Raw genomic sequence first — 25,466 nt, forward strand, 5'->3', positions numbered from 1 at the left:
ACTACAGCTTAAAAACAGCTGGTACGTTCTCTCGTCTTGTAGCAATTTTGCTGTGGTTTAAAATAACAAACACAAGGAAAGATACAAACTGATTCTGTCTTGGATAAATACTCATTGCAGTTTTGATAATGCATATTTTCATTTTTTTGCCCTACTTCTCTGTCTTAGAAGAAGTAATTTAGCACAAAAGATGTGTGGTTCGGCGTGGGTGTTGGGAGTGTGTTGGTGTGAAGATTCAGAGCGAAGGAGAAAGATCCAAAATAAACAGTTATTGTAGGATAAGAAAATACTTCTTTACAGTAGATACTAGATGATGGAAAAATTCTGCACGGCTTCTGGTCCTGTCTGAAAACATTAATGACGTTTCCAGGCCATAGAACATACTTGTCTGTTTAGGAAAAAAGATGTAAGGCAAACTGTACCTCCTCTGCTAAGAAATATACATGATTTACAGTGTGGAAGTTCCCCCCCAAATAATTAAAAAAATGTGTTCACTTACAATAAAATAAACAGAACATAAAAGACTTATTTCTTCACAATTTTTGACATCTGGCAGTTTCAAAATCCACCTGCACAGTCTGTCAGTATCAGAGCATCTTTCATCGTCACTGGGACTGGGACGTCGTTCCTCCTGCAGTTATTGCTGTGTCCGTGCACAGAGGGAGAATCAAGCATGACAAAGGCAACTGTGCCAGAAGAGGTCCTCTTTTTCTCGTTTTGGGAGGTCAAGCAAGCAACGCTAAAATCCAACAAGACTGACGTTCAAAACATTGAGACGACAACCAGAGTTCAGCCCGAGAGGCCGAGGCAAGCTGTGACCACAAGTCCAGCCTTCGTATCAAGTCTCAGTAGGGCTCGTGGATCAAGTCAAGTGTGGCCTTTTGTGGTACATTTTGCCAGAGGGAGCTCGTCCTCATTTCACTCACTTACTTTCTTCTTTTTGCTCTTTGTTCCAGTTGCTCATTTTCTCAAAAGCCTTCCTCGAAGATAGCCATTATGTCACTTTGAAAATTCATGTCAATAGTGGCTGCCATCTGTGGAGAGAAAAGAACAGCTCAGAATTTATTTTGCATTGATTACTCCTCTTAACTCCTAAAAGTATGGAAAATTCTCAAAACACCTACACTTTACTGTATATGCAAATCAAAATTTATAGTTGCTGTTTATAATTATGTTCTTTACCCCAAGGTGTGCATCTTTTACAGTTACTCCTCTGTTATCTAATTCTAAACATTTCAACTTCAGAGAGATAAGACCATCATCTCACCGCCTCCCTCCTCCTCCTCTCCTGCTCTTTTAGGCGTGCTATCTCTCTGTGTTGGTCGAGTGAGTTTTGTGTGGTGGGCTGAGGAGGAGTGGGGGGTTGAGGAGGCTGCTGAATGACGGCTGGCTGGGCTTCTGGATGCATCTGCGGTTGTTGTGGTTGGGAAGGGGCTTGGCCGTGCTGCTGCTCAAGACGTCCACGAGGCTCCTCGTGCACCCTTCTGGGAGGTTCAATGACATCCTCTTCATCCCGTCCTCTGGAAAACATTCAGAACAACAATGTATACTTTCTTCACAGACTGCTGCAGGGAGGATAAAATACATCCTGAAACATTCAACTTGTGTCATTGCTGAACATTTTCTATGACAAAAAGCAGTCGCACACTATTTTAAATGCCTGAAAACATCATGATTACAAAATGCAAGTTGTTCTGTTCAGTGGTGTTTACACTGAATACATTTTGTTTTTGTTGGCTGGTTTATTCATTCAGGTTTGTCTTAGACATACCGTATTTTTCGGCCTATAAGTCGCAGTTTTTTGCATAATTTATATGCCCTGCGACTTATCGGATGAAGCAACATATTTATGGATTTTTTCCCATATTTATAAACCAATTTTGGCTGAGATATGAACGTTTTCATTCATTCTGACAAAAAAAAAAGGTGAGCATTACCACTTTCAGCCACTTGATGGCAGCAGTGTAGTAATATCTTTATGGCATGCTGTTGTATCATGTAATAGGAAAACGTGGCTATAATGACAAATTCAAAAAAATTCAAGACAAAAACAACTGGACCTTATTTATTATACGTTACTTTATACTTTATTGTTTTTTCTTGAACTTTTTTGAATTTACCATGTCCTGGATGACTGAGAAACTTCACCAGCTATTACTGACTCAATCGGCCTGCCACAGACTCCTCACATTCATTCTGCTCGCTGCTTGGAACAGACAAAACAGCTGCGTCGCCCTGACAAAATGCAGCTAATTTGACCATTAAAGTGCATTTATTAAGGAATAGTTCAACTGAGACACACCTTTACTATAATTTCAAGCATACAAATAATTGTTTATAGGTGTGAATCTTGTTAAATTCTTGTTAAAGTCCTCATGTGCATGCTCCCGCGGCCACCATTTGGCAGCCAATCTATTTTTGGCACAACACCGGCCCACATTTCCGGGTTGTCAGCGGTGACACGTAGAAAACACGACCCATCAGCAGTGATGCATAACAGATGTGGTGTATATGGCGAAACGACATATTTAAAGATTTTTCCACTTTATTAGACAAATATGGACTGATGCGACTTATAGGGCGGAGCGACATGTATGGCAGAAAATACGGTAATACATATTTTTAATCCTCTTCCAAGCTTTCTCTTGATGTGCGTCTCACTCACTTTATTGTAGTTTATGTAAAGGTTGCTTTTTGTTAGAACGGTTCAAATCTACTTCAGTTTTACACATTTCATTTTTCTGAGAGCATTAGTGCTGAGCTCTGGCATGCAGGAAATTCAGAATATTTTATCATATCTGGATACACTGCTGATGGTGTGTTCAACATTTCTTCTCTGTGACTGGTGTAATCTGTTACTGTGGATACTTCAGGGAAACTTTAATCCTTGCAGGGTTTTCTGTTTTTATAGCAGTTTAAATAAAAATACTGTAATTTTAAATAATTGTAGGCTCAAACTATTCATCCATTGTCTCCTCACCAAAGAGCATCCTTTTATAACAGAAATGAACGCATCTAAAGGCACAAGTTGACTCAAACATTAACTTATAACTTTCATAACAGCTGATTAACCTTCAAGGCATAATTTATTTCTATAAGTCTAGTTCTAGTGTAGACTGCTGTATTAAAATTATATATTTTTTTTAATGTGCTGGACTTGCAACCTGTCCAAGGTGTACCCTGTCTCTCGTAGTGTGTCTTCTTGAAAATCTTACCGTGCTTTGTCCTGTTCTCTGCGCAGCCTGTCCTTTTCTGCCTGCTCGGCCTGCGCCTTTAGGGCCTTTTCCCTCTCCTCTTTCTCCCGAAGAGCACGGCGAAACTGCTCAAAACTATCGCTCGAGGATTTCGCCCCAGATAAAGGTGTAGATGTTGGCTTTTGTCCCAGGCTCGCCCATGAGCCCATAATCTTAAATTTTGCATCCTGAGGAAACACATACATGCATATTTACTGGAGTACTGCCCGATACTTACACAGATCAGAAAAAAGGCAGCATAACACGATTCTGTAACCTCATTATTGCACCAACCTGTCCCTTTTTTGGAGCCGTAGGGGTTTTGGGCTCCTGTTTGAACTTGTCCTTGTCCTGCAGAGAGGGGGGTGGTCCACTCGGCTCAGAAGAACGAATGACCGGCCGTGAGCTGTCAACAGACTTCACATCTGCTCCAAACATAGACAGAAGTTATTTAGCATCCTTTATTTAGCATTAGCATCAGTTTCATCCAGAGAAATATCACAAAGTTAAAAACTTCTCACTCTGTTGACTGTGGCTTGGTTGACTGGGCTTGTTTTCAGGATGTTTGTGACGGTCTGGTCTCATTGCAGGGTTCAACTGATCTCCTCTCATCACTGGTGATGGAGGAAGTCTTTCTTCCTTAATTGCACCTTGGTTTCCAGAGGCCCTCTGCTGCATTGCAAGTAAATGAAATCAAAGTTAGATGGTGCGCTGGCCTTTTGGCCTTCCTTCTAAAACACTGCCCCACCTATGCAGATTTTCATTTTACCTTTTTGGGCTGCATATTATGAGATGGAGACTGGTGAGACACAAACTGGGGAAGTTGTGGAGAATGCATCATGAGAGGAGACGGGTTGTCCCTTATTTGACCTGTCAAAAACAGAATTAAATGTGTCTCAGCACAATCAAATTTGATAAAGTGTTAGCTTCTACAAACAAACTTGTTTCATCTTCTCAGACGCACCAGTGTTATAAGGGTCAGCTTTGATTGGGCGAGGGGAGGGCTGCTCTTGCTGCTGCTGGATGATCTGCTGTGCTTTACTAGAGGGCATGGGTATACTATGTTGTGGACCCTGGTTCTGACTGAGTCCAGAACCCTGAAGGAAATTTGTTTGCTGCAGTTGTGATTGCTGTTGTTGATGCTGAGTGTTTTGCATGTGACGGGCTTGGTGTAGGGATATTTGTGGGGGTGGGGCCTGAAGTATAGGAGTGGGCTGAGCCTGGGGCTGAACAGGAAGTTGTGGAGGAGGAAGAGGAGTCTGAGTAGAGAGCTGAGATTGTCCCTGGACAGACTGCAGAAGAGAAGTCTGTCCTTGTTGGTGTTGGTGTTGTGGCTGCTGCTGCTGACAAACTTGTGTCTGAAGCGACTGCATGGTCTGCTGAGGTTGACGGATTTGCTGAAACTGCTGTAGGTATAACTGCACTTGATTTAAAGATGCTGCAGACCCAGGCTCTTCATCATCTTCTAACAGCATCTGGGGAGGCTGAGAAGACAACAAGCCTTGTGGTGTAAATGTGGGTGGTGACATTGGCCTTTGATGCAGGGACTGAGATGGAGGGTGAAGTATCTGAGAGGAAAGCTGGTGCTGCGGTGGAGCTGCTGGCTGGGGTTGAAGCTGCTGCTGCTGCTGCTGAAGAGATGGCTGCTGCTGAAGAGATGGCTGCTGCTGAAGAGATGGCTGCTGCTGAAGTGGTGCTAGTTGCTGTTGAGGTGGTTTGGGATGAAGAGGTGCTGCCTTGTGACTGGGCCGAGACGGTTGCTGAGGCATAGAACTGTGTAGAGCTGAGAGAAAATAATTCCAAAAATCAAACAAGAACAAGAAAAAAAAAAAGATTGTAAGGATATGTTCAAACAAAAAAACAAATACATAATTGCATAAATAACATACTTGGTAACACTATGTTTAAATTATTGGGGAAAAATCATTTTGCACTTATCAATTTGTTTGTATAATGTTTTAATAAAAACAATTGTATACCAACTTTTACATGCATTAAAAAAACTGTTTTGTTGACATTTTAAAAATAAATATTCATGATTTATGTTAAACGTGATCTGTATCAAGTGTTAAAATGTTCTGTTACTCAATACTATAAAAATAAATTGGACCAGCCTAAAATATTTTCAAGTTTTATAAAATATGCATTACACTTTTAGACTTTTTAGAAGGGGAAAAAAGAACATCAGTGATGAAAAGGTCAAAAAAAGGTAAATTTACTAACAAATGTTTTATAACGAGATACAGCTTACTAAAATAAAAAATAAAGTGCATGACTAAAATAAACCAATGCAAAGTTGCTATTGTTAGTGTATTAGTGCATGAGATATAAATGTGAGATTGCAATCACACTTGCAAAAGCAATAAAACAAAGCTTATGAGGGATAGATCCACCAAAAGTGGAGCACCTGTATCTACCCATACCTGGAGATGGGAGGATGGGATGCTGATTGAGGAATGGGTGTGTCTCAGGGGACACTGGCCCAGCAGAATGTGCATTCAGATGCGGAGGTACAGGGGAAGAGTTGTCTGTGTGGTGTGGCAAATGCATTATTGGCTGATGGCTGCTGAAAGGCGGCAAGGACTCATAGCTCTCTAGTAAGTGGGAGGACTCCAGGGCTGCAACAGGGGGAGCAGCCACAAAGCTTGCAGAGGGAGGTTGATTCTTCATCTGACTGCTAGACTGAGGGCCAAGAATTTGGGATGGAAGCCCAGTTTGAGCAGGGCCTGCCTGAACAGGAGGATGCGTCTTCTTTCCCTCCTTCACAGGTTGGCTCTTCTTTTTCCGCTGTTTTATCATTCCTGAAAAACAAATATGGTGTGTGTGGGGGGTGGGGGCGTGTTTTAGAAGAGGGAGTGAGAACATAGATAGATTATAAATAGTGAAAAAAAAAAAAAAACTTGAACTAACCTGTGATCTCAGCTTCACTGTCTGAGCTTGAGTCACTGCTTTCCGAGGAAGATCCAATCTTTTTGGAAGTTGCCATGGACTCAATGTTCTTCTCAACTAAAAAAAACAACAACAACAAAAAAAAAACTATTGTGTTAAGACATTTTCTGAATGCAAAATCAAAATATAAAATTACTTACCAAAAGCAATCTCACTTTTTCTCAAGTAGACACTTTCTTTACTAGTTAATGAGATGCAGCCTCTCCTGCTTACGTCATCCAACAGCTTACCTGGAAACTTTTTCTTCTTCCGGAGGCAGGATGACACATACCTCTCCAGCTCACGCAGAGTGGAGGGCTTCAGTGTCTCAAAGTCAATCTCAATCTCATCAGGGTTTGAGTTTTTAAGTGAGGGCTCTCTTGACTGGATTATATGAACCACACGGCCAAGCTTATCCCCAGGAAGCTTGTTGATATCCAGGCTTAGCTGTCGCTTTTCTTCGTAGGTCATAGGCTTGCACTTCTCCCCTGTTACTGATGATCCAGTGGCTCCAAGATCATCCTCCAGGCTGGGAACTGGCTGAAGGGTAGGAGGATGACTACTTTTCACACCTTCCTTTTTACTGTGGAAGCCAAACACAAAATTTATTTTACAATGTAAACACTAACTTATTCTGTTAAAAATGTGCTTAAAATTTTACAATTAACAACAGTTAATTGTAACTGAATCTTGCAAAGACACACATCTATACATATTAAAAGTTCTGTTGACCAAATTAAGGACATTCATATAAAACATGATGATGCACCTCAGTCTATATAAAAGTGAAGGTGTACCTAAATATGTTCACACAATGACATGAGTAACTTTACTGGAGACATTTTTTTGAAAAGAACACCAGTATAAAACGTATTTATATAACTTAGCTTCTAAGAAATTCAAATAAAAAGAATGGCAGAAACAATGACAAGATTTCAATCATAAATTAGAATGGAGAAAATTTATTCCAAACAAATTACCTTTTTTTTAAATATCTACCCGAAGGAAGCCCAATACTCACCTGGATTTCTTTTTTGTAACAACCTCTTTGTTGGTGCTGGTAATGGGCTTGGTTTTCTTAGACAGCTGAGAAACAGGTGTAGCATCGTGGATTTCATCGAGGCCAGGCACACTACCTTTCTTTTTATGCTTATCTTTTTTCTTCTCTTTCTTTTCCTTTTCTTTTCTCTTTGGTTTGCTGGTTTGTGGTTGCGACAGGGCAGCCAGCTGTTCATGGACAGCCTTCAGCTGTTTAGAAAAATTGGACCAGTTTGAACAAATTGCTATTAAGAACTGGAAACAACATTGCCATCATCCTAAACCTGCTTTTTACTGACCTGTTCCTGGAGCTCTGCTAACTTCTGGGCTCTCTCTTCTTCAGAGTCATCTGTGGAAGATTCAGACTCAGAGGATGAGTCACTGGAGCTGTCTGAAGATGAGGCAACATGCGCCAGAGGAGGCTGAGGCTTAACGGGGGCAGGATGGTGAAGTATAGGAGCTGGCACAGAAACCATTGGCTTACACTCAAGTTCATCTGGCATCTTGGCAAACCACATTTCAAAGACATCCTGTTGAATAAAACAACTAGATTATCACCAAGTTTATTTACACACAACAAATAATAACAAAATATAAAAATAAAGACAGCCAAGGATAAGCTAAAACAACTACTAAATTCAACTAAAGTAGTTCATGAAGTGTAAAAATGGACTTTGCTTTTTCATTTAAGAAAACATCATGGCAAAAGTATCTGTGATAAAACACAATCAATTATTATTATTATTAATGTTGCATATAGTAAACTAAAATAATGCATTACTGAAAAAAGTATTTTCTAAAATTAGGTGCTTTAAGATTAATAAAACTGCACATAGAAAAAATGTTCAACTCCATTTTCAAGGAACAACAATATGTTTGTACCTGCAGTTTGCGTGCCATGCTTACAACTTCGTGATCTGGTGGATTATATTTGTAGCAGTTTGAAAACATTAACCGCACGTCAGCGGCAAACTCTTGAGGATCTAGATATTGCTTGTTCTCCAACTTAGACTGATAAACAAATGAAATATTTAAATTACTTGGGATGACAGAAATGCACTATCATTAATGTTTATTTAATTTTTGAGAGATAATCTTGTTTTTAATATACCTTAATGGTGCCGAGATCCATGGGATGTTTGATGATATCATGATAATCATGAAGTCCCAGTGCATCCACATCAACAGGTTTGTAAAAAGGCCAAGCACAAGCAGCGTGTTTCTTGGACAGCATCTCCTGAACCAAACCAGCACAATAACCTAACTGATCCTGAGGTTTAGGACTTAGACCTCCACTTTGTCCACTAAGTCCAGTACCCGTGCCTATGTAATGTTGAGAGTCTGGAGCCTCCTTCTTTGTCAGTTTCGGGGGTCGGCTACTTTCTCGCTTAGGTAGCGTCTTCCCAGATTTGGATTCTGCTGGTGAAGACTCACTCATCTGGTCATTTGCTGTGGGAGTTGTAGTGTCTGCTTTTCTTTTTTGGCTCTTTTTTTGCTAATTAGTAGGGAAAAAAAACATCAAAGAGAAAAGAAGACAAGTGGTCAAAAGTCAAACTCAAGTACTTAAGCATTTATGACGTGTTAAAAATGTGCCAACCAGCACAGATATGTATATATATATTTTTTTTATTAAACTCACTTTGGTCATTGTTATAGGAGTCTGCGGCATGGGAGTAGTGCTTTGAACCGATACTGGAGGAAGAGAGGTCTGAGCAGGGTGAGGCACAGGAGTCATAATAGGAACTTGAGGAGCACAGTCTGATGGAACCATGGAGTACGAAGCTCTAAGCTGTGGCACATGGCTAGGTATTGTTTGGGGTACATGGGATGGTAGGGCCTGCATTGAAGGAAGGGGAGGTAGTGAAGGTGGGGTCTGCGTTGGTCCTCGAGACTGTGAAGCTGGTGAGGGGGCTGACAGACCAGGTGTTTGTGGAGTCGTGGCTGGCGAATCTATAATTGTTCCTGGTTTCAAGTTTAGACCTTGACGACAGCAATAAACTTAGATTATTTTTCTATTTTACAAATTCTTGCCATATAACAGCAAAACAAAGGTAAGAAAATCACATACCACCTTCTCTCCTGCCTCGGCCACGTCCTTTTCCTGTCATGACGGGAATCTCAACTTCCTCCTGAGGCATTTCTGCAACCTTCTCAAGGAAAGCCTTCTCTAGAGCCTCAGCCATTAAGACAATGTCGTCTCCAGACTGTCGAAGAAGCCAAACATTCTTAGCAAAAGTGGAAGTATAATAGACACTTTGCTATATTAAAAAAAAAGCAACAATGGCTCCAGTGTACAAGTATGTTACCTTGTTGTATAGGTAGCAGTTGGTAAACATTGAGCTAAAGTCATGGACACATTCTTCGGCATTCCAGTAGTAGCTGTTCTCAAGTCTTTTCTTGATTGTTCCCATATCCATAGGTGTTTTTATTATTGTGTAATAGTCCTAAAACAATATCAAATAAGTAGATTAGCAAGAAAACCATAGTGGGAATTTTTTGTACCGTCTATCAATATGCTAAAACATATTTGAATAAAAGTTATTCTAAACGGTTAAAGTAAAAACTCAAAACTTTAAGGACCTAACTGAACCAAATCGAACATTTTTTTTGTAATTTACCACCCATTAGTCAGTATTTCATTCTATTGGTAAAGCTATTGCACATCAAAAATTGGAAATCATGCTTATTGTGCAAATAAAATGGTCCAAATGATGCCCAAATTTCAGCATCTAGTTATTCAGTTCAATTAAGTTTATTTATATAGTGCCAAGTCACAACAGAAGTCATCTCAGGGCACTGAACAGAAACATCCATACATAAAAAAATAATAATAATTTAACACTATATATCTGAGGAGCAGACTGCTTTGAATTTAACTCCATCACAGAGCTCTCATCTTGAGCAAACACAAAGTCAACAGTGGAAAGGAAAAACTCCCTCATGAGGAAGAAACCTTTAGCAGAACCAGGCTCAGGACAAGCAGCCATCTGATCTAATACAACTAACAGTTTTACTTTTTGTAGTTTAGAAAACTTTCTAGATTAATGCGTGAACAATATGATTAGAAAGGTGGTCAAGACCTCACATCCTAAAAGCGGGTAGAAAGAAATGCCAGTCAATCAATTTCAATCATCATTTACTCTGATGATAATGTGACATCCAAAACTGAGGACAACAAAATTCATTATGCGAAATGTGTATTAGGGCAGGATGGTGGTGCAACTAGTAGAGCTGCTGCCTCTCAGTGAGCAGGCTACCCTGGTTCAAGTCCCGGTCCGGGGGCCTTTCTGGGTGGAGTTTGCATGTTCTCTCCGTGCATGCATGCTTTTTCTCCAGGTACTCCAGTTTCCTCCCACAGACCAAAAACACGCATGTATGGCTGACTGAGCTGTCCAGGGTGTCCCCTGCCTCTCGCACAGTGATTGCTAGACATGGGCACTGGCGACCCCCGTGACCAGAAAAGGAAGAAGAAGGTAAAAGATAATGGATGGATGGAAATGTGTATTATAGAAATGATCAAAAAGTCTTATTTTAAGTACAGATTGGTATGTTTAAAAGTATATATTTTATTTGTGTGTACAAAATTTTTTGAAAGGCACAAATGTAGAAATTTAGTAGCTCAGGCATGACTGTGCGACCAGCCAGTCACAAGATTTTCAAGGGAATATGTTCATACACATGCACAATGTTTCATCATGTTAACAAATGTTGCAATGCCTGGCATCATTTATTCACATTGTCATGGGACATGGCTGGCTTTTGATGCAGCCTAAAGGGCCAGTCTTTACAACATATCACAGGGAAACAGAATCTGAAGGTTTTTTATTTATTTATTTTTATTTTTTTTTACCTGAACCTCAGATTCAGGAGGAACAGTGTGGTTTTCGTTCTGGCCGTGGAACACTGGACCAGCTCTACACCCTCAGTAGGGTCCTGGAGGGTGCGTGGGAGTTTGCCTAACCAGTCTACATGTGATTTGTGGACTTGGAGAAGGCGTTCGACCGTGTCCCCTGGGGAACCCTGTGGGGGGTACTCCAGGAGTATGGGGTACCAGGCCCTTTGATACGGGCTGTTAGGTCCCTGTATGACTGGTGTCAGAGCTTGGTCTGCATTGCCAGCAGTAAGTCGGGCTCGTTCCCCATGAGAGTTGGACTCAGCCAAGTTTGCCCTTTGTCACAGATTCTGTTCAAAACTTTTATGGACATAATTTCTAGACACAGCCAAGGTGTAGAGGGGATCTGTTTTGGTGGTCTTAGGATTGTTTCTCTGTTTTTTGCAGATGATGTGGTCCTATTGGCTTCATCAGGTCATGATCTAAAGCTTTTGCTGGAGCAGTTCGCAACCGAGCGCGATGCAACCGGGATGAGAATCAGTTCCTCTGAATCCGAGGTCATATTCTTGAGCTGAAAAAGGGTAGCGTGCCCTCTCCGGGTTGGGGAGGAGGTCCTGCCCCAAGTGGAGGAGTTTAAGTATCTCTGGGTCTTGTTCACGAATGAGGGAAAAATGGAGAAAGAGATCGATAGGCGGATAGGTGTGGCGTCTGTAGTGAAGCGGGCGCTGTACCGGTCTGTTAAGGTGAAGAGAGAGCTGAGTCAAAAGGCGAAGCTCTCAATTTACCGGTCGATCTACGTTCCAACCCTCATCTATGGTCATGAGCTTTGGGTTGTGACCGAAAGAACGAGATCACGGATACAAGTGGCTGTAATGAGTTTTCTCTGCAGGGTGTTTGGGCTCTCCCTTAGAGATAGTGTGAGAAGCTCAGGCTCAGGAATCAGGGTAGAGCCGCTGTTTCTCCACATCGAGAGGAGCCAGTTGAGGTGGCTCAGGCATCTGGTTAGGATGCCTACTGGACGCCTCCCTGGTGAGGTGTTCCGGACATAACCCACCAGAAGGAGACCCAGAGAAAGAGCCAGGATATGCTGGAGGAAATATGTTTCTCGGCTGGCCTGGGAATGCCTTGGGATTTCCCCAGAGGAGCTGGCCCAAGTGGCTGGGGAGAGGGAAGTCTGGGCCTTCATACATAGGATGCTACTCCAGCGACCCGACCCCGGATAAGCAGAAGAAAATGGATGGATGGATTTTTACCTGATGGAATAAATGGAGCGGGCCTCCTGCCTGTGTTCACTTTGTGCATGTAAACATGAGACTTCACTGTTGTTTCAAGCAACAAAAACAAAGGTGGCTATGAAGAACATCAATTTAGAAAAGATTATGTACACAGAGAATTGCACACTCTAAGCTCTAGATTCTTGAGCGCTATCTGTTCCAGTTTAGCTCAGAAATTTCCCTCCCTCCAATTTGCTCAATTTATGCCTCAAATCAAAGCAAATACTGTAGCTTTAATTACCGTATATGCTGACTCAAACATGCTGATCAATTTCGGCAGGTGACAACAATCTGCACTCATTTTGCGTCAGGAAACAGCAGAACTACAAAAACTATTAATGCCATAAATCTTCAGGCACAAAATGGCATAAAGAGAAGAACATTTTCTTACAGTGAGCTGCAGCTCTTATTGTAACAGATTAGGCACTGAATAACTCCTAACACTGGATGAAAACCTCACTGGGTCAAAGAGAAACAGTGTTCCTGATGACACTTTTAAATCAATAAATGACATTTTGGGCCTTATTGACCTTTACAGTCTCCTCTTTTGTATACTTGTTAGTTTTTTTCAAAATAATCCTTCTGGATGACAAGGTGCATGTTGTGCACTCTCCCTGTCTTGAAGGACTCTCATCACCAGAACAGAGTTTTAAAAATATTTTTCTGAGATCCCTGAACCCTTTTGTGAGGACAACATATTGTTGAACCTTCTTACTTTTCTTAGAGACGTATAGCACATGCTCTCAAGAGGCAGTAGAGCTTTGATGCCAAATCTCTATTCCAGACTGAGCTGAACTTAGAGAATCAGACATGCTTTGTTCTGGCAGTAAACTATATAAATATGAAAATGTTTTTTTTAAATGCATGCAGAATACCTAATTTAAATGTGCACAAACTGCAGAGATGCTATGCCAAAACAGAGGTGCAAAGCTCAACTTGAGTGGGCTCTGAGAAAGAGACAAAAATGAAAAAAATTCTATATTATGCCTGCAAAAGACATTAATTATTAATAAATCTGAGCCTCAGTCTAATTTTTCAATAAATAAATGTTTTTATCCTTCTTATTTTCCCAGCAAAATGCACTTTAAACATTTCACACCCCCATGGAGTGATCGATCATTGTACAAATCCTTGACTCACAAACTATAATGCTTAAATGCAATGAAAGTTGCTTCTTCCAAACTTCCAACAAAATAAAATTTTCCTTTATTTTGTTTAAGGACACTTAAACAATTTAATATCCTAAATAAATACTGGTTTATTGCATGAATAGAAAGGTGACCTGGATGGTTTGCACACATTAGTAAATCGTCAATTAGGCTTGATTCAGTGCTCTGAGATGACTTCTGTTGTGACTTGGCGCTAAACTGAATTGAACTAATTATAATGCAAACAGCGAGAATTTGTAAATGTTGAAAACACTTATTGCAGCTCACATGAGAAACCTTACGAGACAGTTTTTGTGAATGTGAAAGAACAATGTACACTAAGTACAACTTTTACTCACAGGCAGGTTAAGCTTGACTGCATCCACTGGTGCATGAAAAGGCCAGGCATACTGGTGCTTCCAAAGGGATTTCACCACCACCTTGAGCAGATATTGCAGTTGATTGGTCTGGCGCTTTGGCCTGTTGGGGTTGATATACTCTGGAGGTGGGGGATTGACACCATGTTGGGCCTGCCCCTGGCTGCTGCTGCTTCCCGACATCTGTGCTGTATCCAGGCCATCCCCCATCCTGACAGGGTTGGGTGTGGGCTTGTGCCCCAAAACGGGAGCTGAAGCAGGAGTAGGGCCAGGGGTAGTGGTGCTGGCAGGACACCAGTTCAATCTTGGCCCCGGCACAGATTCCACTGACAAAGTACCACTGATCCCATTGCACTCCTCACTGGAATCTCTGGAGAGAGAACGCATTAAACTGTTATTAACCCAAAACATATATTTAACAGCAGAACAAAATTATTGCATGCTTCAGTGTAACTATGCAAGAAAGCATATATTTTCTAACAACAAGTTTTGGAAGTGCAAATTCCTAACCATCAGAAATATTTGTTTGAATTTTATTTTTCCTCAAACATTTTAGACTAGACTTAAAGAATGGAGGAATATGATCACAGTATGTGACTTGTGATGCAGAGTTATGTGAAAGTCACTAACTTACATACTGGTGATTATTAATTGTTAAGTATTAAAACTATTAGGTCAAGTACATGTATTTATTTATACCACAAGCTTTGGCATTATAAAAGTGATACTTATGTTGCAAATTAATACTAAAAGCTGATTTAGCTTACACTGAACTGATCATTTTAATGGCCAGTTACATTACTGAAAATATTGCTGACATTTAGACTTTTACTTCACTGTTTACCAAAAAGTAATGGTGGTGACTGAAGTTTAAATTTTAATGAACATTTAGAGCTTATAAAAAATATTTCATGTGCTGTTTAACAATGTATTCTAGTGGAATAGATTATTTGGAGTATATTTATTTAGGTATATCGGTATATATATATATATATATATATATATATACACACATATATACATGTGTGTGTGTGCGTGTATATAACAAGGACAGGAACACCATTAATTGCTTATTCACCAAAAGTTTCTTTCTTTCATAAAATCAGCTTAAGTCATCTAGAAATAAGGTCTACTATCAAGTTACAGTGTCAACCACAAAACAACTATGTACCATCTATGTACTAATTACACTGATACTTTCTTCTTTTTTTTAAACCATAATTTTGAATGTTTAGGTTTGAAACTAGAAGTGAAGTTAATTCAGTGGTATGTGTTGTCATCATTGTATGTTCCCATACAATGGCAAAATGAGTTCTCTGCATTTAACCCATCACACCTGAGATGAATTCAGGTGGAGCAGTGGGCAGCTATGTAAGCACCCGGGGAGCAATTAGGGGTTGGATATCTTGCTCAAGGATACCACAACATGTGGGCATGGCGGGGAGTCGAACCGCGACTTTCTGGTCCCAAGTCGGCTGCCCTACCTCTACACCATTTCAGCCCCTAAATTCATTAAAATAAATAATATTTTCTTCTTTTATAAACTAAGTACAAAATAGCACAAAATAGCTCAATATCAGTACCAAAACAAATACAGCCAGTAGGTGAAGTTCTTGTTGTACATCTCTAAGCCAAATCCACAAGGGAATGGCATTTTGTAAATAGGAAAAAAAATCGATATCTTTTTAATTGTCTCGGCCTCGTTTACAGTTTTTGGTGCATTTTCACAGCAATGTTACAGCCCCACTTACAACTAAGCTTAGTTAAAACAGTGTTTTGTGTAAATTTTGTGTTTAAGTGTGGATAAAAACATTTCTTGAAATGGTGCCAAGATTACAAAGACATTTTTAGAAACAACAAATAAAAAGATTGCTTTGAAAAGAGAATGTTCTTGTGTGGACAGTTCCAAACAATCTGGTCAGACCTGGTGTTTCAGTCTGTCTCGAGTTACTGTTGAATTCGAATAGAACTGAATACCAGTGTGAATAACCTTAGTGCACACGCTGAAAACTGTTTTACTCAGACCACCTTCGAATATAATCTAGACCCCTTTTATTTTCACACATATGGTATTCTGAATACAATCCACTTTGAGGTTCTATCTACCTGGTAGTTTCTTTATTCTGACCGTTTTCATAGCTGATTCGACCCACTGTGGTCACTGTAAGCTAGAATAGACCTTCTCAATGATAGATCAATCTGAGCAGCATGTCACTATTTATTTATTTATTTATTTATTTAATTAATTAATTAAGCACAACTCTGATGTTACATTCATAGTAAATCTGTGAAAACAGCTGCTGGTATTTATTGTATGTACAAGTCTAATTTTTCAGTTCTTAGTCTGACAAGAGTTCTGTTAATTCACTAATCAATGCATTATATTTCTCACATATTGCATCTGTTATATAGTTAAGCCCACCAAGAGATAACTCTACATAAAATGGGACAATTTCTGTTTCATTCCTTCTCTTATCTATGTATTGTGTGATGGTAAACCAGTTCTGCACTTTATCAAGCTGAGCACAACATAATGTTAAACACACTACGGTAGTATTCATACTGCAACAAAGTTACAACAATTTCAACCAGGCACAACTAGCAGTTGTGACATTTTAAAGCCTTCAATTAGAAAAATTCACACAATCAAACATATTAGTGTTTGTACAAAATCAAACTCTGATCACTCCAAAGTGAACTGAAACCTAACCTGTTTTTGTTTTGATGAGCAACATCCCCAGCAGGCTACAGGCTGACAAACTGCTTCCTGGTCAGTAAAAAAAAAAAGCCCTAAAATGGGTTTCCTGATGCATGTTCACCTAAAATGGGTTGTTGTTTAGGTGCAGCTCCTGAACTAGCATTTTTGTGGTCAGTCACCTGTTTCGTTCAGACTTTATCCTTTGTCTGATATTTCTATTTATCTGTATTACAGAACTAGGAAGTCAACAAAATACTGCATCTACTGCAACTGACATGTACACCTTTGGTTGGTTCCTTAAAATGTCAGGGCTGAAATATAAAGCACAGATAAAAGACAGCTAAAGAGACATTACATTATGTACATAGAATAGTTTGGCTGTCTTGTGTGTAACTGGTTTGGACCATTAGTTTTTCTTTAAAATAGGAAACAAGTAAGGCCAGTATTTCAAATTTACACTTATCACACTTTGGCCAGCATGCAGTATTTTATTTCTTACAGTTCTGAAAATTTGTTTTCAATGTTAAACAATAACCACCAAGATAGTTGTTATTTTAGTTTTTAATTTTAGTTAGATTTTGGGGTGATTGATTTACCTAGAAACGATAAAATCAAATGAGGATCAAACAAATATAAATGTTTCTAGTGTTGATTGAAAATCCTGACTAAATGCATCAGTTTGTGAGTTCACAAGATGACTCAAATAGACAAACCATGAGTCAGAAACTTAAAAGGAAAAAACAAGAATCACATTGGCTCTTAAGTTTAACTTTCAGCTGGTTAGGACGAGACGAAGCATTCCAGGAAGCAAGAGACTTTTATTCTATAAATACAACTATCACCCTCTCCCTCTGAACTAACTGTTTTCACCAGGAGATAGATTTGTGGCTTCTCACAAAAAAATTGGATAATGATTCTATTCTGAAAACAATGGTGAAGGTCTAAATCAGAACTAAAACTCCAGACAGTCCACTCTAACTTTTTTAAACTGAAAATTTAGAGCAAAAAATGTAGTAGGAACGTCAGTGACACTATTAAATATCCAAACAGCTTATAGAGGAGTCTCTCACCACATAATACTGTATTACCTTTTCACTGAGACTGAATGTGCAATTTTTTCCAGAAGAGCATCCAGTTTTTGGAAATCCAGTAAATCATTTGACTTGGCATGCATCTTGTAATCCAAAAATGAACTCTAGCGAACAGAAACAGAAAACAAAAACTAATCCAAGGCAAGAAAAATTTACATAGGTTAGTTTCTCCTTTTTGTTATTCCATTTTGTTATTCCAAACACAGGTAAATGTATTTATCTACTCCATGATGTGTCCTAAAATACCATAGAGACACAGTGAGTAATCCTTAGTCTTGTCTAAACAAAGTTTGAGGGTGGTTGTTCCAGGAATAAATGCCTAATCGGGAAATGGTAAGTTCAGGCAGGAAAGAGAGGCTGTTAGAAACCTACAGCCGGCAGGCTGTGTTAGCTGTGTGAACCGGTCCTCCCTCTACCCCATCCCCCTCTCAGCAGTACAACAGCCCAGTTGCCACAGGCTCTTTGCTCCATTGTGTCCTCTTCAGGGCCTCCCCAAATAAAGTGGACACAAGAAGATGTCAATAAGAAAGGGCAAAACAAGGCAGGGAAAAGGTCTCCAGTAAAATCCCGGAGAAGATCTTTATTCCTCTAGGTACGCTTTCATCCTCTTCTGACACTGGCAGACCAGCATGCAGTTACTCAACAGTAAAAATGGCTCTGCAGCTTCCTCATTCAGCGAGCCTCTGCCCACACACCCCTCCCCTAACTCTCTCCCTCCTACTTGCTTGCTCATTCCACCCCTTCATTTTTTCCTTTTTTCCCATCACTAGAGATTCTTGAGAGTTACATATTTTAATACCCACTCCCTTCCTTTCTTTTTTAGGGGGGGGGGGGGGTAACTTCTTAAGTACCAGCCCCATGCACCCTTATCTCTTGGAGCAATCTATGCCTTCCCCAATCAATTTAAAAATCCTCTCACTCCTCACATCCTTCTCACTAGTCTTTTCTACAGGTGTGCAATGGACAGTGTCCTGTGCTCCAGCATCAACATGTGGCATGGAGGCTGCACAGCTGCAGAAAGGAAAGCTCTAGAGAGTTTCAAAGGCTGCTGGCCCCCTTCTCTGTTCAGAGTAAGACCTCCTAGAAGCTCAGTCCGCTTCTCCTCTTCTAAAACAAATCATGATCACCCTCTGCATCAACGAAGTCTTCACTGTCTGACTCAGACTGTTTTTCTCCTTCATGACCCTTTTCCTCTGTCTGAGAGGTTGCGTCCATGGTTCCATCCTCTGGGTCCGCAGCTCCACCACCTTCATCATCTCATTGTTTTGACTCAAACACACTAAAGCCCCCAGTATACTGACGCGTACGTACGCGTGAACGGACGTACGCGTGTACTGTATGCAGAGGGTTCAGACTTCATACTCCAGCGTACACACCGAGAAGCTGCAGAGCAGCTTCACAGACAAGGGGCGTTTACCTTCGGGACAAATTGAGGTCGCCGATTGGTCATTTGCTGATACGCCTACTGGATTGACTGACAGGTCAGAAAAAAGAAAAAAGCGAGCACTGGCAGCCTCAGCCGCAGCGGTGTTCTGTGTTTATATGTTGTTAATAAAAAGATCTAAAAAAACCCAAAAAAAACCAGAGCACTGGCTCTACAGCCCACACATCAGACCAGCACACCAGGAAATCTCCAGACACTCCCGCAGCCACGCTGGACCTGAGTTTATAATTCGCTCGTGACAAATTCCTTCATTTCTCACCATTTCAGTCATGGCATCAACGGAGGAGGAAGAGATCACTTGCCTCTTGGCAAAAAAAGAAAAGGCCAGATCAGAGATGAAGAAGGGGAATTTAATACATTGGTGTTCCAAACAAAACAGTCCGTCACTGGGCAGTTTATTGTGCGACACCGCATATGCGGTCGTAAAAATTTGAGCTTTGCACGGACATGCTCTGGGGGGTATGCTCGTACCTCCACGTACGTACGTGTGTACCTCTGCGTATGGACGTACACGGCAGTATACTGGGGGCTTAAAACTGACTACACTAAACACACTAAACTGTAGTCTAACTATAAAATCCAAACACGCTAAATATCAAAATTCTCTCAAACCTCATCACTCACTCTTGCTCTTGCTGTCAATCATGTGATGAACTCCATTCAACTTCCATGTCTTTTTCTTCTTCTTCCTGTAGATTGATTGGCTATTGACAAATAACTGTGAGCCTCTGTCAGAAGGGAGGGGTGAGGTTGTTTAGCTGTTTGGTGGGGGTGGGAGGTGAAAATGGAGGGTGATGGGAGTGTTTTGTCCCCGAGACTGCCCACCTTTGCTGCAGCCTCTCGCTCTAACGTGCTTCAGATATGATGATTTTCAAAAAAAGATGTGGTGTGGATTATTTATCATAACTCTGGTTTTACTTGGCCTGTCAATGCAAATAAAAACTTGTGTGTAGTTTAAACTCTGTACTTTTGACAAATTAAAATGGAGTCTCTGAGAGGATGTGACTTTCCCCGCTAGAATGACTGAAATCGGACAAGTGACTATCAAGTGCAAGCATGTTGACTGGCTCAAAAGGGGGTGGGGGTCAGTCAGAATAGGTGAAAAACAAAAAAAAAAAATTGGTAAAATCGGTTTCTCATGCAAGTATCGGCCGATTTCCGATTTCCCAAAACTAAGGAAAACGGGGCCGATAAAATCGGCCGGTCGATTTATCAGTGCACCCCTAGTCAAGAGTATCAATAATACTTTGTTTCAGTTTGTTTGAAAGCCATCGTGATTGTCGTTGTCTAGCACTACAACTTTCTATAATGGTGGAAAAGTGGCTTTGCACACTACCGGTTGAAACGTGTGGGAACTATGCAGTTTCCCTCTTATAATGCTCTTATTGCGAGTATCACGCAGCCCTCTATGAATAGCAAGCGGCCATCAGGACACTAACGATGGGTTGTTAGGCTGGATGGTCCTCCTATTACATATGAACAATTAGTTTGGGCTGTCACCAGCAAACTGGTTGATCCATTATGCAATGATGCTGTTAAAAAGACAGTTTGCTTGCAGCTCCTCAGACTGAAGAAGTATGTTGGATAAACAAAAACAAACCTGTCCAAAAGACCTGACTCAACTAAGTTGGAAGAAGTAATGAACGCTTACAAACTTGTAGTACATACAGCAGTGTTTCCCCTAGGTCACTTGGTTTGGCAGGGCGCTCATCTCTTCGGTGGTTTGTGTTGGGGGGTGGGGGTGGGCACGTGTCTGTGTACATTAGTGCCGGCCGTTGTCAACCGGGGGTGAGGGGTGTGTGTGTGTGTGTGGGAGAAGCGGAGCACTACGTCTGTACCTCTTTAGCTAGCTTTTTAGCAGTAGAGGTCTGTTACCTCTGTACCCTTTAACTAGCGCTGTATTTCGCACTAGCTTAGCACTACCGCCGTGCTAGCAGGTGGTGTGGGGAGTTGTGGGTGAAGGACATTTCAGTAGGCAGGGCACTCGGTTCTGTTGACAGGGCGGCGCGCCCTCCTTGGATAATGGTAGGGTACACTATACAGATAAGCTCCCCAGAGTGAAAACTGATCAAAATAGAATTAATCGTTATGGTGAATTAAACAGACTGAACTTGCAGCATAACAATTATACTTACAATACGTAATGTGGTGAGCTCAAATGAGATCCCTACAATCTATTACCTTTCAAATGTCTTCTGTACAAACCAGTGCACAGAAACAGTTCAATCAATTAATTACATGTTAATGTCCTAAAGATCTGCAGATCAGTAATCACCAATAAATTTAAACTGGGTGTGTTGAAGCAAAGAAACACAGAAATGCAGGACAGTGGCCCTAGACAACCAAAAATCGACACCACTGGCACTGAAATGTCTGTTACAAATTATCTTGGTTACACAGTTCACAATTACATGAAAAATTCAATGGGAACTATTGTGACATCAGACATTTGACACTACACACTTTGAGTGACAGCCATTCTGTGTCAATGTCAGTGCTGAATCAGAGAACCAAGCTAGAAAATATGTTTAGTTAGCTGGAACCTAAAAATATTTCTCTGCTCAGCCCATTTCTATTAGTGTATCCACTTTATTCCCGAGTGTTTACTATATAAATGATTATGGGTGCAACTTCCTATCAGACATCAGAAGTAGCAGTAAGAATTGATTAACCATGGTAGCAAAGCACGGACACCATTTTTTTCTTCTTCAGTTTAGCAGATAAAAAGCGGTTTTTGTTTTGTTTACATTTATTTAAAACCCATAAAAAGTTTACTAAAATAACTTTGCGGAGTTCAGGTACGTGTTGTGTTGTTCGTGGCTGCATGAACAACCAGACCAAACTAAATCCGTGTCTACAAGAAGTGTTTTGAACATGAACACAAAACAAAATTAAAGGGGTATCTACATATGTACCCAATTTCAGCTCTGTACGATGTACCAGTTGTTTATCTCACGTTAGGGGGCGCTGTAGAGCAGTTTGGCCACGCCCACTTTCGGTCCCATTAAAATACTAAAATTTCACGTGGGGGACAATTTTGAGTAAAGCTTAGTGAGATTCCCAATATGTTAACCCCTCCAAATTAACGCTTCTTTCAGACAAAAAATAATTATAATAAACAGAGCAATTACAATAGGCCTTCACACCGTTTAGCTGCTCGGGCCTAAAAAGTGTTCCTGTGAAAAGTGGTATAGTTTCCATAGCCTGCCTATAAATGAGGAATTAAGAAGAATGTGGCTGAAAAATCTGAACTTGAACAGACCACGCAAAACACTGTATGCGTGCTCAATTCACTTTTTTGACAAACGGCTGAAGGAGGCCGCATCCTACTTTGTGGCTGGGCTACAATAAACCACCGGAGAAGACACACCGGATCCTCAGAAGGATTGAAAACAGTGTGACAAGAATATCAGGTATGATTTCAAGTGTATGAAGGGCAAAGCATTACAGTGTTTGTTCAACTTCGGTATTACGATTTTCTCTGCAAATAACTCAAGCTCGATGATGCGGGACTTTAAGACCATGGCTGGGCTCTATGTCTGCTTAAGGTTAATAAGCTTGTGTCCCACCTCTTTTAACAAAACACGACCGACCGTATTACTGTGTAGATACTAATACACCTCAGAGCTTTTCAGGTTGTTCATCGTTTCACTGTCGGAAACAACCGAGGCAATGAAATAGCTAAATATGCTAGTATATGTAATCTGCAGCCTCTTCTTCAGGTCGTCCTCCCATCCCTCGTCCACAGTAGGCAGCAGTATGATTATATGGTCCTGTTTGAGCTCTGACAGGTGGTGTTCCTACGTGTTTAAATTAAATCTGCAATGCTAGGATCTGCAATGCTTGGAGAAACTACATTAGGTCGTACTATTCACACATAAACAAATGCATGTTCTGGTCCATGCTGAAAGCTGTACCCATAATTCATGCAAGGCACCATGGGGCTTAAGAATAAGATGGCTAGGTTGACCACATATCATGCTTATAAACCATAAAACTCTAACGGAATGACAAAAGAAACAAAATACATAAGTGATGTTTGGTACACAAGTAAAGTTGACGTAGATGAATAGCATTTTTTTTCTGTAAGAGGAGGTGATATTTTCAATAATATGCCAATGATGTTTTTACTAGTTAAATAATTTATTGTCTATTCCTGCTGTTTACAATACTCCAAAAGATAATATGGTATAACTTATGATATAAAAAAAACATATTTTATGTTGTTGGAACATTAGTTTGTTTCATACCAGCAAGAAAATATTCTCAACATTTATTTCCTTGCATCTACACTAAACTGTAACAAATAAAATAATATTGATTTCTTTTTTGCAAGTTTTTTTTTTTATTTCAATTACTTGAGGGATTAAATGTATTGCTTTATAGGGGGAAATATCACATTGGTTGATAAAGAAACACTGACTTATATGATTAAAGAATAACATGTTTAAAGAACACCTATGACAGAGTGATAAATGATTTAGATGCAATAAAAGGAATTATAAACATTATAAATGCAATATGATAGATTAATTGTCAACAAATTTACTTTTTTATTCATGGTTACTGAAACAAAACAGAGTACATCATCAACATAGCAACTAAACACAAGACAAGACATACTGGTACATGCATACTTACATATATACAAATAAAACAAAAGGTGTCTGACAAACTAACAGACTGACAAGAAACTTGCATCTACAACCGTCTCACAATATATCCGCACGTTGATTTAATTCAACTCTCTTATTTGCTCATTTAACCAAGCGTATACATGAGAACACCTTTCATGCCTGGCCATTTATAAATTAACGCGCAGCCTTAATTAATTTGCAGGACAGAGAAAATAGCATAACCCTGGAACCTTAACGCCCCAATGTACATCTCTAGGCTAAGGTTGTTTACTTCTGTATAATTGAGTACATTCGACTTTCAAATACTAAATCAGGTGACTTTAAGAGCACTAGTAACGCTATAAGATCATACACATTTAGACTTTTAACGAGTTGGCCAGAAAACATTAACACAAGTCGATATCTTGCAGGAAGGACATAACGGGCCTCCAGCACGACTAATGATACAACCATGATGAAAGTCAGAAAGATTTGTGTTAATAATTATAACACATCTCTCTGGCACAGGGGCTGTTAGTAGATGGGGTGAAAATGAAAAGCGAACAAGCAAGGTAATGACTGCTACGGGCGATCATCGTACAGAGCCAAGTCCCCAATGTTAGGCCACAGGGCATAGGCTATCGCTTGGGTTTTGTAATGACATCTGTGCCATATACTGCATAAAAAAAGGGGGCAATAATATATCTCGTTCTATCATTATGGCATCAAACCACTGAATGCAGAATATTAGATGCGTGTTTTTGTTAACAACTCAAAGTGACTGTATCCTTAGCCAACGGGCTCAGTCTGAGTGTGCGCCATCATCACCGTGACGGAGTCACCGTCTCCCACAACACAAGACTCTCGATGAGCAAACAAGCATTAGGTGATCTTGACGGTGCTCATATCGTGAATCGTAGGACAAACTGAGGCGTAATTGTGACCACTAGTGAGTGAGACAGACAATGGAGGTCAGGGAAACACAAATTATTGGTGCGGTTATTGTGTCTTTTTGGTAGACAACTGCAAACTAGCTTTAGCTAGCAAGCTAGCTACCCAGAACAGGCCGCTATGCAAGAGAACGGTTTCTGTAAACGCCGGGGATCTTTGAGGCATTTACATCACTGTTGCCGCTTGTCTTGTCCTTTTTCACTCTGCTTACTAAGGTAACATGACTGGCAAAAGAAGGTTGGAAACGACAGCGTTTACCTGGGTTTCTCAGATTGCCAGGGTGCGCGGGATCTTTCTCTCCGAGGATCCTGAACACCTCTCGTTGTCAATGACGTCACACGTAAATCCGTACTTGAGGACGTAAAAAGCGTGTCACGAGCATCAACAAAACGAGCAGCAGTTTTTAAGGAGGAATTGTGTAAAATTAAAACATTCGATCTAAGGAAAAAATTGCATCACATTATTATTTAAGCATTATTAATGGAAATGACTCAGGCTATCTGAAGTACGATAAAATTATTTTATTTTAATATTCACCAGTGTTGTATAAAGTACCTCAAAGTGATACTTTTGTGAAAGTACAAGTATCTTACCGTAAAATTACTTTGGTAAAAGTTAGTCTCCTTTTAAATGATTACTTAAGTAAAAGTCTTAAATTATCCAACATTTAATGTACTTAAGTATCAAAAGTAAATTTCTCATATAGAATGCATTTCAAGTAAGAGAATTAAGTAAAAGTGAATGGATAGAATTTACAAAAAAACATTTATTGGGTGCAATATCAATGACAAAACTTGGAAAGTTTGAAATGAGCAATGAAAGATTGCTCTTTTAAA

At 40.1% G+C, this 25,466-nt stretch overlaps 1 protein-coding gene across 4 annotated transcripts; it reads right to left on the minus strand.

Annotated features, from left to right (window-relative positions):
• Positions 1 to 24,964, minus strand: brd4 (bromodomain containing 4). 4 transcript variants are annotated; one of them, XM_037689050.1, is made up of 19 exons: positions 24,889 to 24,964; positions 13,813 to 14,200; positions 9,506 to 9,643; positions 9,268 to 9,403; positions 8,839 to 9,179; positions 8,311 to 8,694; positions 8,082 to 8,210; positions 7,499 to 7,729; positions 7,183 to 7,409; positions 6,413 to 6,744; positions 6,144 to 6,239; positions 5,657 to 6,034; positions 4,198 to 5,016; positions 4,003 to 4,103; positions 3,755 to 3,905; positions 3,528 to 3,658; positions 3,216 to 3,421; positions 1,268 to 1,520; positions 1 to 1,034 (listed from the first exon to the last, which is right to left on the minus strand). In XM_037689050.1, the coding sequence occupies exons 2-19, from the start codon at positions 14,038 to 14,040 to the stop codon at positions 969 to 971; spliced, it is 4,347 nt and encodes a 1,448-aa protein (XP_037544978.1). In that variant the 5' UTR covers positions 14,041 to 14,200; positions 24,889 to 24,964; the 3' UTR covers positions 1 to 968. The 4 variants fall into 4 exon arrangements, with proteins under 4 accessions (XP_037544978.1, XP_037544976.1, XP_037544977.1 ...); XM_037689048.1 differs by having other exon boundaries at positions 6,323 to 6,744; positions 24,889 to 24,945; XM_037689049.1 differs by lacking the exon at positions 24,889 to 24,964 and adding an exon at positions 17,617 to 17,717.
• Between the last annotated feature and the right edge of the window lie 502 nt (positions 24,965 to 25,466).

Source organism: Nematolebias whitei, chromosome 15, assembly GCF_014905685.2.
Source record: "Nematolebias whitei isolate Nwh7 chromosome 15, NemWhi1, whole genome shotgun sequence".
NCBI lineage: Eukaryota > Metazoa > Chordata > Actinopteri > Cyprinodontiformes > Rivulidae > Nematolebias > Nematolebias whitei.